At 42.7% G+C, this 17,192-nt stretch overlaps 1 protein-coding gene across 1 annotated transcript in view; it reads left to right on the top strand.

Moving 5' to 3' along the window:
* Window positions 1-3,068: 3,068 nt before the first annotated feature.
* Window positions 3,069-17,192, top strand: part of frmd4a (FERM domain containing 4A) — a 113,416-nt gene continuing 99,292 nt past the window's right edge. Inside the window, exon 1 of the mRNA XM_086027880.1 lies at window positions 3,069-3,526. Within this exon, the coding sequence (XP_085884006.1) occupies window positions 3,494-3,526 (33 nt within the window). The 5' untranslated portion in view covers window positions 3,069-3,493. The remainder of the gene's footprint in view (window positions 3,527-17,192) is intronic.

Genomic DNA, 17,192 nt, shown 5'->3' with positions numbered 1-17,192 from the left:
TTTTTTATGATAAATAATAATAGGTAATGTCTGATCGCTCGCTGATTCTCACAGATCACAGATGGTCACCGTAATACCACAATTCTTGATCAGGTAATCACTGAGCCCTATTTATATTACCCTTTGGAAGGTAATCAACAGAGTGGCAGGTATTTTGGGGCTGATGTATATGATGTATATGCTCCACCAAAAAACTAATAAATAAAAAAAATTCAATAAAAAAAAAAAAAAAAAAAAATATATATATATATATATATATATATATATATATATATATATATATATATATATATATATATATATATATACACACACACACACAGTATATTGCGTCTGTCTCCGTGCCCAGTACAATGTGGCCCACGGACCGGTGGTTGGGGACCACTGTGAAAGACCATCAACTTTAACCCAATTACCGGTAGTTGAGAACACCGCTTCTGAAGAGATCATTTCAGGCATGTTACTGTTGAGCAGTCTCTTCTGTGAGTGAAAATGACTTCATTCGCCCAAATTCCTCTTGTTTCAATGTCAGTGTTTTCAAGTGATAAGCAAGGAGGAAAGGAGGAGGAGGGAAATAGCGCTGACTCGTCTCTCTCAAGATGGAGAAGTGCAGGTACAAAGGCGGAGTTAATCTAACCCACTGCAGAATTAATCTAACAGTAGGTGATAAACTCTGTGAAATAACACCGACTCTGGACTCCATTTAACGCAGAAAATGTTTAAACTATTTTTTAAAAAACGAGTTAAAATCATCTCCCAAAAATGAACTCTCTTTAACACTCCAATTTTTGCTGTGTAAATTGGTGATAGACTTTGATGAATTCCATACAAATTGGAATTATGTCATGCTCCTTTGAAACGGCTTTTTATTTTAAACCGATGACCCTCTGTATACAGTATCATAGAAAATTGAAGGGGTTGGGAATGAACCATGTTCATATAGGACTGCGTACATTTCTATTTTTTTTTTTTTTAACTAGGCATACATTAACAACCTGTCAAGGTCCCCTGGGGCACCCATGCAATTGGAACTGCGTTGTGTTCGAAATGTCACCTGTGCACAGTTCAGACAAAGATATGCTGTCCTGTGCATTAGAGGACAGTCATGTCCACTGTGGTTAATTATAGTACAGTTCTTTTTTTCACCTTTTCTGGGTCAATGCAGAGAAGCCTAGCTGAAAATACTTGAGGTAGATGAGAAGGGATAGAGTGAGCGCTTCACTTGTAGTTGCGCTGTGCACCCTTAAAGGCTTGTCACAAACACTTCTTCATTGTAAAGGTCATGGACAACACGCTGTGATTTTTTTATTTGTTACACTTTTCAATGCTGGCTTTGTGTTCCTGGCCAAACAGACATGGTTGTCTTAGCATCGAGCACATGCAGCTGGGATTTGTCCACGTAAGTGGGGTACACACGGCAATTTTTATCTCGAAAAAATTGGACGGTTGTTTGCTTACTGCTTATACTGTACTCGAAATGACCAACACGCTCTTCCCCTTAACCAGAAGTCGGGTGTAGTACCAAGACAGACCAGTGAGAGGCAGCATCATGCGACACAGCATCCAGACTGCCAGAACAAAGAAAAAAAGAGTAGTAGCAGAAAAGAAGACGCTAGGCTGGCTAACTGTTACTTTATCTGGTAACTAAGTTGCAGTTGCAACCTCTTCTCCTTGTCAAGTGGTGAATGATTTGTGAGACACTTTATCCAAACAATTGGCAATTGTTTTGTTTTATGGCTTAGCTCAACTCGATGATGACAGGTCCTTTTGATACTGTTTGACTCTACTGAAAAATCACTCTTAAAGGGGGAGTTTGCCACAATTATTAGCAATGTTTGAATGTAATATAGCCTCACTTCACTCTTCCCTCTCTGACCAAAGCCACACCCCTTACTATTGTGAATAAGTGTGATTCTCAAGCATTACCATTTATAATGGCAAGCAAGTGAAAGTGCATAGAGAGAACGCTTGTTGAGCTTCAACATAAGCGCAAGCATCAAGACTGTACATACTGTAAGCCAGGGGTCACCAACTCCGGTCCTCGAGGGCACCTGTCCTGCAGGTTTTCCATCTCTCCCTGCTGTAACACACCTGTTAAAATGATCAGGATCGTTATCAGGCTTCTCAAGAGCTTGCTGACGAGCTGCTCATTTTAACAGGTGTGTTGCAGCAGGGAGAGACGGAAAACCTGCAGGACAGGTGCCCTCGAGGACCGGAGTTGGTGACCCCTGCTGTAAGCTAACGTTAGCTATGGCTGCTATGTTGGTAGTGTCACTTTTTCATATTGAAATGTTACTGTTAATTGATTGGATGTTTTATGTTTTTGGGGACAATTAAGTGATAGGAGTTTAAGCAGGAATATTGCTAATTCCGCCGCACTCTCTGAAGCTTCCACCCTGCTGCTGGTTGTCTTGTGCCCACTCGTTAACCAATGAGAGATGGGGGCTCTTTTTTCATTTTTCAGAGGTGGATATTCAGCCATTGGTTTAGCAAAGGCCCTTTAACCCAAGGTAACAAGTCAGCATGAGGTCAATGACTGACACCTCGCCAGCCACACCTTTAATTAGGCCTGATTATCAAGATGCAGGTACCTTGCGTGAGTGCACAAAGCAACTCCTACTGTATAAAGAAACAATCACCCCGTGGAACATACCTCACAGTGGTCTTCTGTCATGTCTCACGATTGCCTACAGCTGGAGGCCATGTGAGAATGGCTGTGTGTGTGAAGTACAAGGTCTGTGCATTAGCGCTAGTGACTCATGCTCTTGTCTATTGAGAGAAAGGAAGCTGATCAGGTTGCTAGGCGATTAAGAGCCACTATTGTCCCAAGGGACAATACTAGCCCCGTTAATGCCCTGTCCCTCTTCTGTTCCTCTGTTCTTTCCTGTGCCACCTCTTTCACACACATACACACAGACGGGCACCGTTTTTCCCCACCCCACCATAACCCCCCGCCCACCCAAACACACACACACACCTCCCTTCTGTGCTTGGGTGGGAGCTGCCAGTGAGCAGGAGGACAGTAAAAGATGCAGCGGGGCTGTAGCATTAAAAAAAACTGAAAAAAAAAAAAAGACCTGCAATCATTTGCCACATTGAAGGGAACAAATGTAGCTGGAGGCAGGAGAGAGAAGGGAAACGGAGAGAGAGGTAGCACAAAAAAAGAGAGAGCGAGAAAGAGAGAGAGAGAGAGAGAGATCTTGCTGGACATTGTAGGCTGAACTCATTGACAGGTTAGTGGGAGGAGAAGCACCAGGACTTTTGCACTGCTCTCTCTTCTCCTGGTCCCAAATACAAGTGTGTCAGTGATTGTGCGTGTGACACACAGTGCCACACACACCGCTCACACTGTCAGTGCACTGCGTGTGGGTAGAGAGGAGATGTTCGCTCCGAGGATGAGACAGCGTTTCTAACAGGATCTATTTGCGGACCGGGGATAATTCCGCCGACACGGCTGAGGCAAGCGAGCCCACCGGAACCGAGCCAATCCGTCATGGAGGGGCTGCTGTCGCCGATGAGGACGCGGGTAGGTTACCATGGGGATTGCTGAGTTTCTCAAAACTACCATCGCCAAGATGTCAGTAGGGAGGAGAGGATGCTGAGCTGATCAAATGAATGAATGGCTCCATGATGCGGAGAACTTTTCGAGCCAACTTGCTGCTTCGTGCTCGGGTTATAGGTTATGAAAGTGTTGAAAAAGAACGACGCAAGCTGTGAGTGTGTGTTTGTGTACGTGTATCTCCGGCTTTGAAAGAATGAGGCAGTGTGTTCGAGTGGTGCCAATCTCCCCTCAGTACCACTGTGGCCTTTTGATTTGGACCAGAGGAGCAGAGCAAGAGGTGCAAGGGAGGAACTTGTTCTTGTCACATACGAGCCTTTGTGTTGCGCTTTGCACTTGAGCGTTTAGTTTGTCTATAAAAAAAGTACTCTGCTCCCAGACAACACAAAAGGCAACTGGCACATGGAAATGGTGTGTGTGGTTTAGTGAAAGTGTGCTTGTGTGAGAGCACACTCAATTATTTGTGTGGAGCCATGCGCCTGCCTGACACCCAATGCGAGTGCGGGGACCTTAATGCACCCCGAGAGCCTCGTCTCCCTCCCAGATGAGATGTGAGACGAAGACCTGTTTATTCCAGCGGGGATTTTATGTTGGTTATATATTATAGCGTGAGCGTCAAGCTTGATGATAGCCTGTATTAATATTTATAAAGGCATGATTGCATTTTCAAAGAAAGCGGGTATAAGTGGCTTTGTGCTCCGCTCAGTTAAAACCGGGGGGGCTATCAAACACAGAATAAAATGCACTGTCGCAGTGTAACAACATTTGCAGAATGAACTAGTTGTCATTTTAAACTGTTTTTCTTCTAATTCTCAGTCTGACACAAAGCCTCTCTCCTCCTCAACTCAGGCATATCACTACTGGTACAGACCGATACAACCCCTAAAATATATTCTGGATGCAACCTCCTCTTCCAACAGCTTGACAACTTGTATACATTTTCACAGGAGGGCAACCTTAAAGCGAGTACTCAGACGACCTACGTGCCCATCTGCTGCCTTTTGCTAATTCACCTTTAAAGGAGATATCATAAAATGCTTTCACAATTTAAAACCGCTTCCCATCTTGTGTCTTAAAGCGGAAGTCATCCCAAACATATTTTTTTCAAGGATATGTTCTATGCAGCCCCACTAGTTGAAACACGGCATTCTGATTAATATTGCGTTTGTGGATTCAGAGTTAAGCAGCAAAATCCACCCGTTTTTTGCCGTCTCAGGAGGCGACCATTTTTGTCACTTCTGTCGACTGAAAATGACATCACAAATGCTCACTTCTTAGATAACGACCAATCACAGCTCACCTGTTTTCTGAAGCCGAGGCATGATGGCCGCCCCCGCAGAGGGCAAAAAACAGGTGGATTCACTATTATTCCACAAACGTAATTTTTATCATGTGTTTTTATGTGTGTTTCTCACCAGTGAGTGAATGCTTATCAGTGGTGGACTGGTTACCAGTAAGTGTGTGTCTAACAGTGGACTGGATCTTTCCAATGACTGCGTGCGAGACAGCGGGTTGGGTCTCGCTGACAGGTGTATGAACCACAGCAGACTTGATCTTGCCAGTGAGTGCATGCGTGAATGCAGGCGTTATCTCGCTGGCGAATGTACGCAGAACAGCACGCCAGGTCTTTCCATTGAGTGCAAGCGTAAGCGCGGGCTAGATCTTGCTGGCGAAATCCCAAGAGGCAGCCAATGAAGGTCGTCATGGGAACCAAAGTTGGACTTGCCATTGGCTTAGAAGTGTATGGTCTGGAACCCCCTTAAAGACCGTATCCCACTGAGCGTCGGAGGTTTGCGATTTTTTTGCGAACGAAGTAAATTTTGATTTTTCATCCGGTTTTGTTTACTCACATCTAAAAGATTGTCGGGTTGTAGACATACAGTGCTAGTGAGTTTGTGCTTAAATTGGATCTCGCTTGGAATTCTTTTTCACTCTTCCTCTTTCATTAGGTCTCACCACTCCATCTTGACTCCTCAGCCCCTCGCAGTGTATTTGGCACCTAATATGTGCGGCCCAGCTGGTAATTTCGTATGACTCCCGTGATCTTGTCCAAAAGAGTGGCTTCACAGGGCTTTTTGGAGATAGTTTGGGCTTCAAAGGCATGGCGGAGATTCAAATCGAGCTGCTAAATCAATGCTGTCTGCCACACTGGCCAGATTTACCCAAGAGCAGCGCTAATAACCGTCAATGATGAAATGACCTTTTTGATTCTCTCAGTTTATCTTCATCAGACACATTTAGCTTCTGATGCCCCGCAGTAGATTTGGTGTATCCTCCCTGCTTTGGATTCAAAGCCACTTTGAGATTTATTTGAAACAATCACAGCGTGACGAAACTGAGAAGGCGCCACACTTAAAGTTTTATACCTCTCTGTGATAAAAGGAAGAATAAAGTGCAGGCAGATTGTGTCTCCTGCTTGTCTTCATATTTAACCAGCAGCAACTTTTCTTCTTTCACCAGAAAAAAAGTATGTGTCTAGCTTTTACCATGATTTAGTAATCAGCGGTTGTTCATGGGTTGGTTTCACCAAAACACTGATTTCTGACAAAAGGTTAATCAAAAGAACAAGTAGAAGAGTGACTTAGAAGCGAATATGTTTTTCAAGACAGCGAAAGGGCTTTTGATGGTAAAATAATCATTCATTTACAGGTCATTTACAGGCCTTAAGTGACGCTGAACCACTGCGTGGCTCCAGTTGAACATCAGTGGCTTTTTTACATGGCTTTCGTCATTCGCTCCATGAAGTGCGTCATCTTTTACGATAGCAACACACACGGTCTGCCACCTACCACGACACATATACTGTTATACTCTTACCTATACATATGCGGTTCAAATGTGGATTGCCTAAACTTGCCCGACTTCCAACGTTCTCCCTCATAATCAAAGTGACAAGCCGAGATTCACCCACTAATCGTTATCTTCTACTTCAAAACTGCGTTGATCTCAAATTCAAAGTGACGCACTTCCGGCAGTGGTTTACAAACCTGAATTTGACAGACAAGCAGGGTGAGACTCTCTTCCATGCCTACCCATCGAAAAACGTACTTTACGCTGGTGGCAAAGAGCTGGATTCTAGTTGACTGATATAAACATTGATAGGTGTGAATGTGAATGTGTGTACCCTGCCTCTCAGCTGGAGTCAGCTGGTACTGGCTCCCGCAGTCACCCTAATGAGGACAAGTGGTATAGAAAATGGATATCTGACTGACGCCCCATGTATGTGTCTTGTTATACGGCTTCACTGCAACACGCGCCACCTGCAGAGCACATGTGACATATTTAACGCTATAGATTGTGAGAAAATCCTTCTACATGCCTTAAAAAGCAAACTTTGTGATATCCACTGACAAAGGAGCCTGCTTTTCTGGAGGAGGGACAAAGAAAATTAGGGAGGAGTTGGAAAGAAAGCTTTCAGTGTATTCTATGTGGGACAAGCATAACTAAGCATTGTCTCGAAAAATTATGAGAAAGAGGCAAAGAAATGCCCCACGGCCACTGTTAAGCGATAATACAGTACTGAAACTGTTCTTTTCAGGTCTTATCCATTGGGTTTTTTTTACTTCAGGGAACCACAAAAGCGACATCAGCCCAAAGATAACTGCAACCCTGAAGAAAAACTGCACCCTCCGTAATCGGCTGCCCTTTAAAATGAGAAATTTGTGCTGCGTAGGGTTTCTAAGAGATGTACTCAAAGCATCCTGCCAGTCTGTATCTCTCATGTGTTGTATCATTTTATTACTGGTGACAGTAATGCGCAGTGAAGCATGGAGATAAAATAAAAAGAGGCATTTGTGCGATGCGTTGCATTGCTGGCTGGAGTTGTGTTGGACTAAAAAAAAAAAAAAAGCAGGACAATGGAAAAACTGTGAAAGAAGTCGCACTGCTTACACATATTTCTTGTTACCAAGTTGTTGTTTCTTGGTGTCCTTTCAAATGAAATATTACCGTTTATTTCTGCTGACCATTGCACACTATCTTGGGAGGCATCCAGTGGCTAGCGGTGACAGTGGTGTCCCAAACCACTAGAATTAAAATAGATGCAAACTCACAGGGGCGTGGGCTTCAACCTCTAGCCTTATGTGTGTGTGTGTGCGTGTGTGTCTGTGTGTGCAATTGTCTGCAGCCGGGGAGGAAGTGAACATTACAGTGCTCTCCTATTAATTAATACAATAACTCTGAGTTGAATTTGTTCTGTTATCAAGCTTGTCATGCAATTTACTTGTATATCAAATCAATGTCCCCCATTGAAATTATTTGCTGTGGAAGGGGAATATCCGTTGGTGGCGCTAATGCACCTTTAAGTTGGTTTTCAAACTGCTAATAGACCCCACAGAAGAACATCCATCCATCCATCCATTATCTGTACCGCTTCTCCTCACAAGGGTCGCGGGGCGTGCTGGAGCCTATCCCAGCTGTCTTTGGGCAGTAGGCGGGGGACACCCTGAACAGGTTGCCAGCCAATCGCAGGGCACACAGAGACAAACATCCGCACTCACAATCACACCTAGGGGCAATTTAGAGTATCCAATCAAATTACCATGCATGTTTTTGGAATGTGGGAGGAAACCGGAGTGCCCGGAGAAAACCCACGCAGGCACGGGGAGAACATGCAAACTCCACACAGGGAGGCCGGAGCCGGGATCGAACCCATGACCTCTGAACTGTGAGGCGGACGTGCTAACCAGTCGACCACTGTGCCGCCGACACACACAGAAGAACAGTTAAGGGTAATATTGCAGGGTACAATTTGCAGGTTATGTGGAGAGCAAATGTTATTACTGTTTTAAAACAATGCACAATTGCTGAGTGCAATTTTTCTCATTAAAAATTGTGTGAAGAAAAATATGATTTTGAGGGGGCGGACCGAATTAAATGCATTTCCATTTATTTCAATGAGGAAGAATGATTTGATATACAAGTGTTTTGATATACAAACATGTTGTTTTTTGAGGGGGTGGAACGTATTAAATGCATTTCCATTCATTTCAATGAGGAAGAATGATTTGATACATGTTTCGATATACGAACATGGACATGGAATGAATTCAACTCATATCTCAAGGCACCGCTTTAATGTGCTTTTTTTTTAAACCATCAAGTGACATAGTACTTGTATATCCATCCATCCATTATCTATACATTATCTATACCGCTTTTCCTCACAAGGGTCGCGGGCGTGCTGGAACCTTTCCCAACTGTCTTCGGGCAGTAGGCAGTTTTTCGAATGTGGGAGGAAACCGGAGTACCCGGAGAAAAGCCACAAATGCACGGGGAGAACATGCAAACTCCACACAGGGAGGCCGGAGCCGGGATCGAACCCACGACCTCTGAACTGTGAGGCGGACGTGCTAATCTGTCGACCACCGTGCCGCCCAGTACTTGTATAATCATTTTTATTATGCTAAACAATAAGCTATAATTATAAATATTGTGCTTGCTAAATGTGTACCGTGGGCAGGTCTGAGCCAAGAATCTCCCGGGACCAACTCTTAGCTTGGAAGGACTGCTCCACACAGGCCTGTTCAAATAGTGCAAAACACACACACTGCATGTAATATATGCATATAGGTCAGTAGAGTAGCACAAGGAGAGCCATAATTGAATCTTCCTCTTGAACAAATGTGAGACACTCTGAAGTGTATTAGTATGTGTGTATGTTTGTGTGTGTGTGCGTGCGTGCCTGAGTGCATTGTTAACACTCCCCCTCCTTACTCAATCAATATGGAGTAGTTATCAAGAGATTAACCCTGTCGATGCATTATCTGTCTAATCATCAGCGCCCACCATTGCACTCTATCCCTCTCCAACTGCTGTCATTTATACGCTCGCTTGCTCCCTCTTGTGCCTCCTCGCACATGGGCACGTTTTTTCCGGCCACCTGCTGTGACAGATGTCTCCGTTATGGAAATGGTCGCATGCATGGACCAAGTGCAAACCGAAAATGTATGCTGTTTAGGGACGGATGGTTAAGCAGGATGTTTGTCTTCATTTTTCTCCTTGAGTTAGTATTATATGCACAATCTAAAGTTGAAAACAATGAATTCCTGCAATTTGCCAGGGATTGGGACCAAGCACTAACGTTGTACGAACTTGCCGAACTTGATTTTTTGTGCTGTATGTGTCAAACTGTATTTATGAAGCTAAGTTTCAAATTTCTGATGTTAGCTTTACTCTAGCATAGTTAGCACACCATTGACGTTTGTTAATACCTCGGTGGCCAGCACTCATGTTGTCTTGTTGATTTACAGTGTTTTGAGTTCTAATCTTATGTTAGGTGGATCAGTGCAGGTGGCGATGATTCATTGACATCACATCGTCATCCGTGGCGAATGTAAGAAAACAAAAATTGATTTTACCTACTAAGCTTGACTCTTTTTGAGATTTTTTTTGTGTGTCTGGATTGCTGTTGTGTATAAACAAGATCAGCGAGGAATCACAAACTTGACCCTTTTCCACCTTCAGACGTAGTATCATAGCCGTAATTGATGCAGACTTAACTCTTTATGGGAAGGAATTCTGCAATGCTTGGGGACTGAAGGGCTTTGAAGTTGACCCCCTGACACTCTCTCCCTCCCAGTCGTGTTAAAAGCTGGCCAACAAGTATTTCATTCGTCAAACCAGAGGCTGATGTGACGTCAAAGATCTGTTCATCTAATTCCGGAATGCCGTGTAAATGTATAGTTGCGTTGTACAGATTTCGGACATATAACCAATGCATTTGCTGGTGTGTGTACAAATGCTGCTTAGCGATCGTGCCCTTCTCTGCATCTCCACATGCACAGCATTCATTAGCAGACAGGCGGGCGGCTGTCAGGATGACTAAATTCAGACTGGGGATTCAGAGCGCTATAAGTCAGCCAAAAGGGAAGTGACCAGAACCCGCATCCCTGCAGCCAAACGCCTCACTACTCAGATGAAAATAATTAGGAGGGAAAGGCAAGGGTGAGTGGGGTTTGGATCTGCTGGACAAGGTGGCCGTGCCTTTGGCAGCACACATACATATTCAGCACCACAGCAGGTTGGCTCGCAGCATTTAAGGGCCAAAGGAGGGACGATGTCTGGTGTTTGGAACCGCAAGAGACATTTTTTTTTTTTTTAATGTCACTAGTTCACTGTCACTGTTGAGATTTACAAGAGGTTTTCTCTAAAGACAAAACATAATCACAATAATAATTACATTCATCAATCTTTTGGATGTTTGATTTATTATTTACAGCTGATAGGAAAGCAGTTATTATTATATTAGTATTATTGTAGAATATGAGTTAACCAGCAAAAAACACCCGTTTTTAGCCATCTCAGGGGTGGTCGACTGAAAATGACATCACAGATGCTCAGGGCTCAGATAATTGCTCAGATAATGACCAATCATGGCTCAGCTTCAGAAAACAGGTGCGCTGTGATTGGTTGTTGATGAGCCCTCGACAGAGTCGACAGAAGTGACAAAGTGGCCGCTCTTAGAGATGGCTAAAACGTGTGGATTAGCTCTTATTCCACAAATGCAATATTTATCAGAATGCCTTCTTTCAACTAGTGGGCCTGCATAGAACATATTATTGGAAAAAATATGTTTGGGTTGACTTCCACTTTAAGAAGCTGTTGTTATGTTTTCACCCAGGCACTTACAGTAATGAAAGAGTGTGCCTGAGTGATGTCAGCGGGGAAACTGTGATGGTTGTACACCGATCCCCGTTTCAAGCATTACCTCTTCGCCCTCGCCTTGTGAAGGGCACACCCGCCATCTTGGCAAGCGGCGTGCGTCCGCGGTGCCTGCACGTCTGTGTCAAGCATGTCAAATGTGCTCTTGTCCCCTTGAAGAGGCCCGTGTGATGGAATCAATCAAAGCGCAGTTGAGCGGCCAAGGAAGAGAGCCGGCAATTCAGTTAATGTTAGGAGTTGTCATGGCAACACCCGATAAGGATTTTCCACTTCATTACTCGGCCGTCCTATTGCAGGCTTTGCTAGAACGAATAGATTGATGCCAGGGGAAATTAAATTTATGTAAAATCCCATAAATCACTGGCTGAGGTAATTGAGATACAGTGGTGACTTGAGATATATATGAGTGACCTGATGTAAGATTTTGAGATTTGAGTTCAGACGATTTTTATTTTTTTTAATTTTTTGCTTTGGCTTGCTAGCAGAAATTTGTGACATGAGCGCTGTGTGGTTGCCAGTCCCAGTTTATTTTCATTCAGCAACCTTCAGCAAAAACAACCAGTTCGCTTTGCACTGATACATTCTGTTCAGCTTAATGCTAACAAATAATGCAAAGCAACGGAAATTTAAACAATGGATATTTGAACACAAATATTGGAGCAACACATGTATAGACAGTATGACAGTACTCACAGGCATACATTTTTTATCCTCTGCAAATAACTTATATTACTGCAGGTTACTGAGGAGTTGTGATTGTCTGTATTATACTGCCTCGAGATTGCTAAAACACACAGAAGAAGATGCGCAATGTCCATTAAATTAAAGGGGAAAATGTGTCAAAAACGGTTTCATTCTTTACATTCTATTTAAATATGTTATACCTACGTTTTTTTAAATAATAAATTACAACAGTATATAGAGTGCTGTAGTTCTTATTAAGAGACACATCATAAAATGTTTTGTTTTATTTTGGATTACTGGCTTGATGGCATTTCCATTCATATCAGTGAGGAAAGTTGAGTTGAGAAACAAGTGTTTTCAATTATGAACTTGGTCACTGAACAATTGTATTCGTATCTCAAAGCATCTCTGTAATTTGATTCTTAATTGGCTAGATGTGCTAAAACCACGAACTTTACATGCAGTAGTTCTTTTAAAACATACGTACATTTTTTTTGCCAAAGCAAAGACCCATTAGACCTTTCTCACCTCTGATTTTTACAAGACCCGACTGGCAATTATACCCTTTCCATTACTGGGAGTTAGTCACACACACATGCAAACACACGCACAGAAAGACTTTGATGAACGAGCCGAGGATTAGTAATGTCACCCCTACCATGAAGGGTGACCCCTGCGTTGAAAGGATATCATACATCACCCCATCAGAAGAGCTTCATATTTACATAAACCCTCATAGGAAATTGGAGGGTCCTCGAACCTCATCATACATTTTCTCTCATTCTGTCTTTTTCTTCTGCTATTTTCATATAACCCCATCATTAGATGCTTCCACCCTGCCCTCCCTTTTACTTTTGGCCATTTGTCTTCTCTCTCGGAATCGCGGGCTGGCGGCAGCTATTGGCCGGCTGGCCTGCTTAAGATTGATTGGCTAACCGTGAAGTGGACCGATGTCAATGCTGTCCTGAGGGGTGCCAAGAGAAGGAAGGCAAGGACCGAGAAGCGGAGGGACAAATGAACTACATGTTTTGTGGAACCCAATTTGGAAGTACATCCGTAGCAATGACAACAACTGCATTTTAAGCTCCCAGTTTGTCTCCAATTGAATGTGTCCTCTGGCACGTCACAATTCCAGTCACTGCCTGGAGGTGTGTTGCAAAGACAAATCTGCAAGGTTCAATCTCCATGCTGCCGTGTTCCCGCTCTCTGGCCTCGGTGCTCCTTTGAGGGTAATTGGCAGTGTTGCAACGACAACAAGTTTCCCGGGCCTGGGTCCATTTTTTGGGGGGGAGATCCCATGGGCTGTGTGCACGCTTTACTAGACAACCGAGAATGGAAAACAGCTGTGAAGAGGATGCTAGCCATTCCAAACAGAGGAACATGAAAAGGAGGAATAAGAACAAAATGGAGTTCTAGGACGCAAGTCCAATGTCTTCATATTTAGCGTCAATTTTCTTATTTGCCGTTCAAGATTCCACTGTTGAATAATCCGCCACACATTCACGGGTCACTATTCACAAATTCACTCATTCACATTTTTTGTGGTCTTTGTGAAATGCTCTGAGAGGCCACAAGATGGTACAAAATCCCTGTCTATATAGGAATCGGTGTCAAGGAAATACAGTGGTCCCTTGACTTGCAGGTTTGATTAGTCCTGTGACCGTGCTTGTAATTCAAAACACTCTCAAATCCTCTTCTTCCATTGAAATGGCCTCCTCGCCAAAATTTAATCACTGTGTTGTATTGTACTTCATAAAAACACATGGTTATCAATAAGTCAATTATTATTGATTGATAATTACATAAGCTGTATACAGACATAGTGCATTGAGATGGTTTGCTCAGCAGCAGGCTGCAGTAATTTTTCAAAAAGGACGAAGAAAACATGCGCCTTGAGAATTATCATATTTTCTCTCTGCCTGTGTTGCTGCACTTTTGTCCAAAGTGTTTAAAGGATTATAACACCACGACTATCAATACCATTCATTAGCCTGTCAGTGGCGTTTTGAATTGTGCTAACAATAACTCACCGGTCAATTTTAAGGTAAAGTTATGTGGTTGTTGTGAATGCACAATTTGTTTTATGTTTAATTTGACTGTCAGCTTTAAGTGGGAGTGACAAGAAACAGCCTGAAGCCTCTTTTTTGAAGAATTATTCATCTGCCAAACTGCTGATTGCTGTGGCATGAGTTGAGTTAGCAGCAATCACATTGCCTTCTCAAATCGTAACTCTTGAGTCAAACCAAATAATCGGCTCATATTTTCAAACTTGTATATCAAAGCATCACTATATATTCTAGTAATACATCTCGACTGAGAGGTTTAATGTTTGACAGTGGTTCACTTTGCAGTGTTTTTATATTTTTCACAATATTTTTCTTGTATTTTACAGTATAGTAATTTACTATAATAATACTGTGACCAGCAGGTGATTACCAAACCAACATCATTTGTGGTCTTTATAGAGTCATTAACTGTGTTGACGCTTTGTCTTCCTAAAGCACAGCTTTGCTCCAAAGCATGTGTAGTTTTTACACTAGCAATCTTAATGCGTTAAAGATAATGGATCGACATCCTTGTTATGCCCCAGTGCACTAATGTCGATTTGATGATTACCATGTTCAAGGAGACAGAGACGTCAAACACTTACTGTGCTTGCATGCGTGTTGTTCAATTTGCATGCGTAATATACTCTAAGAACGGGCCACACGCACAGACGGCTGGGGCCAAATTCAATCACCAGACGGCTTTTCAGTACCTCCGCTCAGAAAGGCTGAGGCTTGCAGGTTAGGAGAAGCTGGCCAAAAACGGACGGATAGACAGATGGAGGAATAGGGAGCAGGGACTAATAGAATGAGAGATGATGAAGGTGCCAGATGAAAGGGGAATAAATCTGCTCCAATTGTACTCCAGAGAGGAGAATATTTTTAAGGCGAGGGGGATTTTTGTTGAAGCAGGAGTGCATGACACCGAAAGCAGCAGTGAGCATTTAGATTCCTCTTTAACGGGGTACACATGTCGTAAAATTTGGACCGACTATCAGTATGTGTGTAGGGGAAAGCAGGGGTAGAACTACCCAAAATGGCGGTGCATTGGTCAACTACACTAGTCTCAAAAAGTTCGGAATATTGCGCTTTTGGGTGAAATTTCACGATGATCCTGAATTGCACTGTGAACTTTACAGGTCAACTTAATTTGACTCTAAACATTTGAATACACGTCGACTTTCATGATTTATTAGTGCACAACTTGCTGTTCTCTAACACAGAGCTGAATTGGATCAGTGAATGGACCAATCCATTTTCTGGTTGAATTGGATGTGCTATTTTTCTTCATCATACTGTTCACATTTGACAGTATGAGGCTTCAAACAAGATGGACATAAAGTTTACACAAGATCAAATGAAGTTCACCTTTAAAAGTTAGAGCAGATTTAGGTTCATCCTGAAATTTCCCCAAAAAGCAAAACTACCGCGACTAACTGCATGGCACTCTCATGTTTAATCATTCCAGGCTCGATTGTCTGGCATCAGCACCAAAGTGTAGCGAGTACTGTTTGTTTTGTTTGACCTCTCCTGCGTAGACGTTTAGCTACGGATGGCGTGCAGTGGTTGCCAAGTGTCTAATTATCACACTTTTCCCATGTGCACACCACACCGAATTAAACCCAAATATGAAATCGCACTTGATAAATTGATGCTCACCGGCCTCCAGGGAATACTCACATCAACATAAGTGTCTCGCTGACCCCCGATGCTCAGCTTGTTACAGCAATTAAATACGACATGCGTCAGCTTTATATCTCACCCCGTGTGTGAATGTGCGTGCGCATACTCGGGGGGTATTTCATTCTGAGCAGATGTGCACATCTGCCGTCGCAGTTAAGGCCATTAATATATGTCTGGAGGTGTTTGTACGGATGTGTCTGTTTTCTGGCAACAGCTGCTGTTGTTCGGCCTGTATTATACGTTTTGGATTAGCTTACTTTGTTTATAGAGAGTGCTGATTTGAGTTTACTCTTTCTCTAATTTGGGTTTACAGTACAATGGCACAGACACATGGTAGCTCACCAAACATTGTAAATTGGAACGGCACGCTAAATTGTTCTGTAGATCCTGAACTTTATCCCCCAAAAATCCCAGCCCCCAAATACAAAATGAAACAGATTCCTGAAGCTGTTCTTCACTAGACCCTTCCTGATCCCTACACGCGTTTTCTTAGAATTTAGTGTTGTAGTTTTTGCATAATCCTCATTGCTGAGGTCATTAATACCACTCTGTGTCAATTAAAATGTTCAATTATTTTTGGATTAGACGTTCTCAAAAATGATTCCAACACAAAAACATAGAAGCTCAGCTGGCCCGATTTTTGCATTCATGACTTTGAATGGTAATTCAACCAGAATTATAGCACATGGATTTCTGACTGGCTAAAACTTCAAGGGTAAGTCATTTGGCCAAGGCAGACTGATTTGAGAAAACATAATAAATACTGACTTAGCAGTCTTCACTACTGCCGTAGTTTAAAGGTGTGACGTCAGTCAAAAAAAGATGATCTTACGTGATATGCTTAGATGGGAGACAGATCGCCAGATAAAATTCACATTTTGGATTCAAACGACAGTGTTTCAGATGTATTTAATATGATAACCGAGGGACTGGCCAATAAATTTACTTTCTTGTTGCTCTGGTTCATGGCACAGACATGCTCTTTTGACGCTGAAGTGGTTAGCACAAACCAACCCAATAAACATTTTATACATACCTGTGAGGAAATCTCTACCACACACCCAATAAACAAATGCTTCGTTACTGTACTTGAGTATTTTTTCCAGTACTTTGTAATCCAAGGAATATTTATTTTTTAGAAAACTTTTTACTTTTATCCGTTCCATTTTAACACCAGTGTCTGTACCTTTTACTCAATACATTTTCAAAACAGGGTCGTTGCTTTTGTTTTACATGATGCATGATGATTAAAAAATTAATTAGATCATAAATGTTCGAGGCTCCGCCAGTCAAATGAAGGGTTACACCCGGTCCCGGACATCCCAGCTCCTAGTTCTATCTCAAGCTTTGAATTCATCTGAGAAGACGCTATGCTACCCCGCTATAGAAGATAATTTAATTGGAAGGTGAGAAGAAGTGACATGATCGACGATGTGGAGTATGTTTATGAACAATTCTTGGCGAATGCATTGTGACTTGTGTAAACCTATTGTCCACGAGCTTGCCGCCGACAAGAATTCCCCACCCAATCTGAGAAAACATGTCAAGGTAAAGCTAAA

The sequence above is a fragment of the Filicampus tigris genome, chromosome 4, assembly GCF_054856515.1.
Source record: "Filicampus tigris isolate MCC_2025a chromosome 4, RoL_Ftig_1.0, whole genome shotgun sequence".
Classification (NCBI taxonomy): domain Eukaryota; kingdom Metazoa; phylum Chordata; class Actinopteri; order Syngnathiformes; family Syngnathidae; genus Filicampus; species Filicampus tigris.
This window is presented reverse-complemented; position numbering and strand designations above follow the sequence as displayed.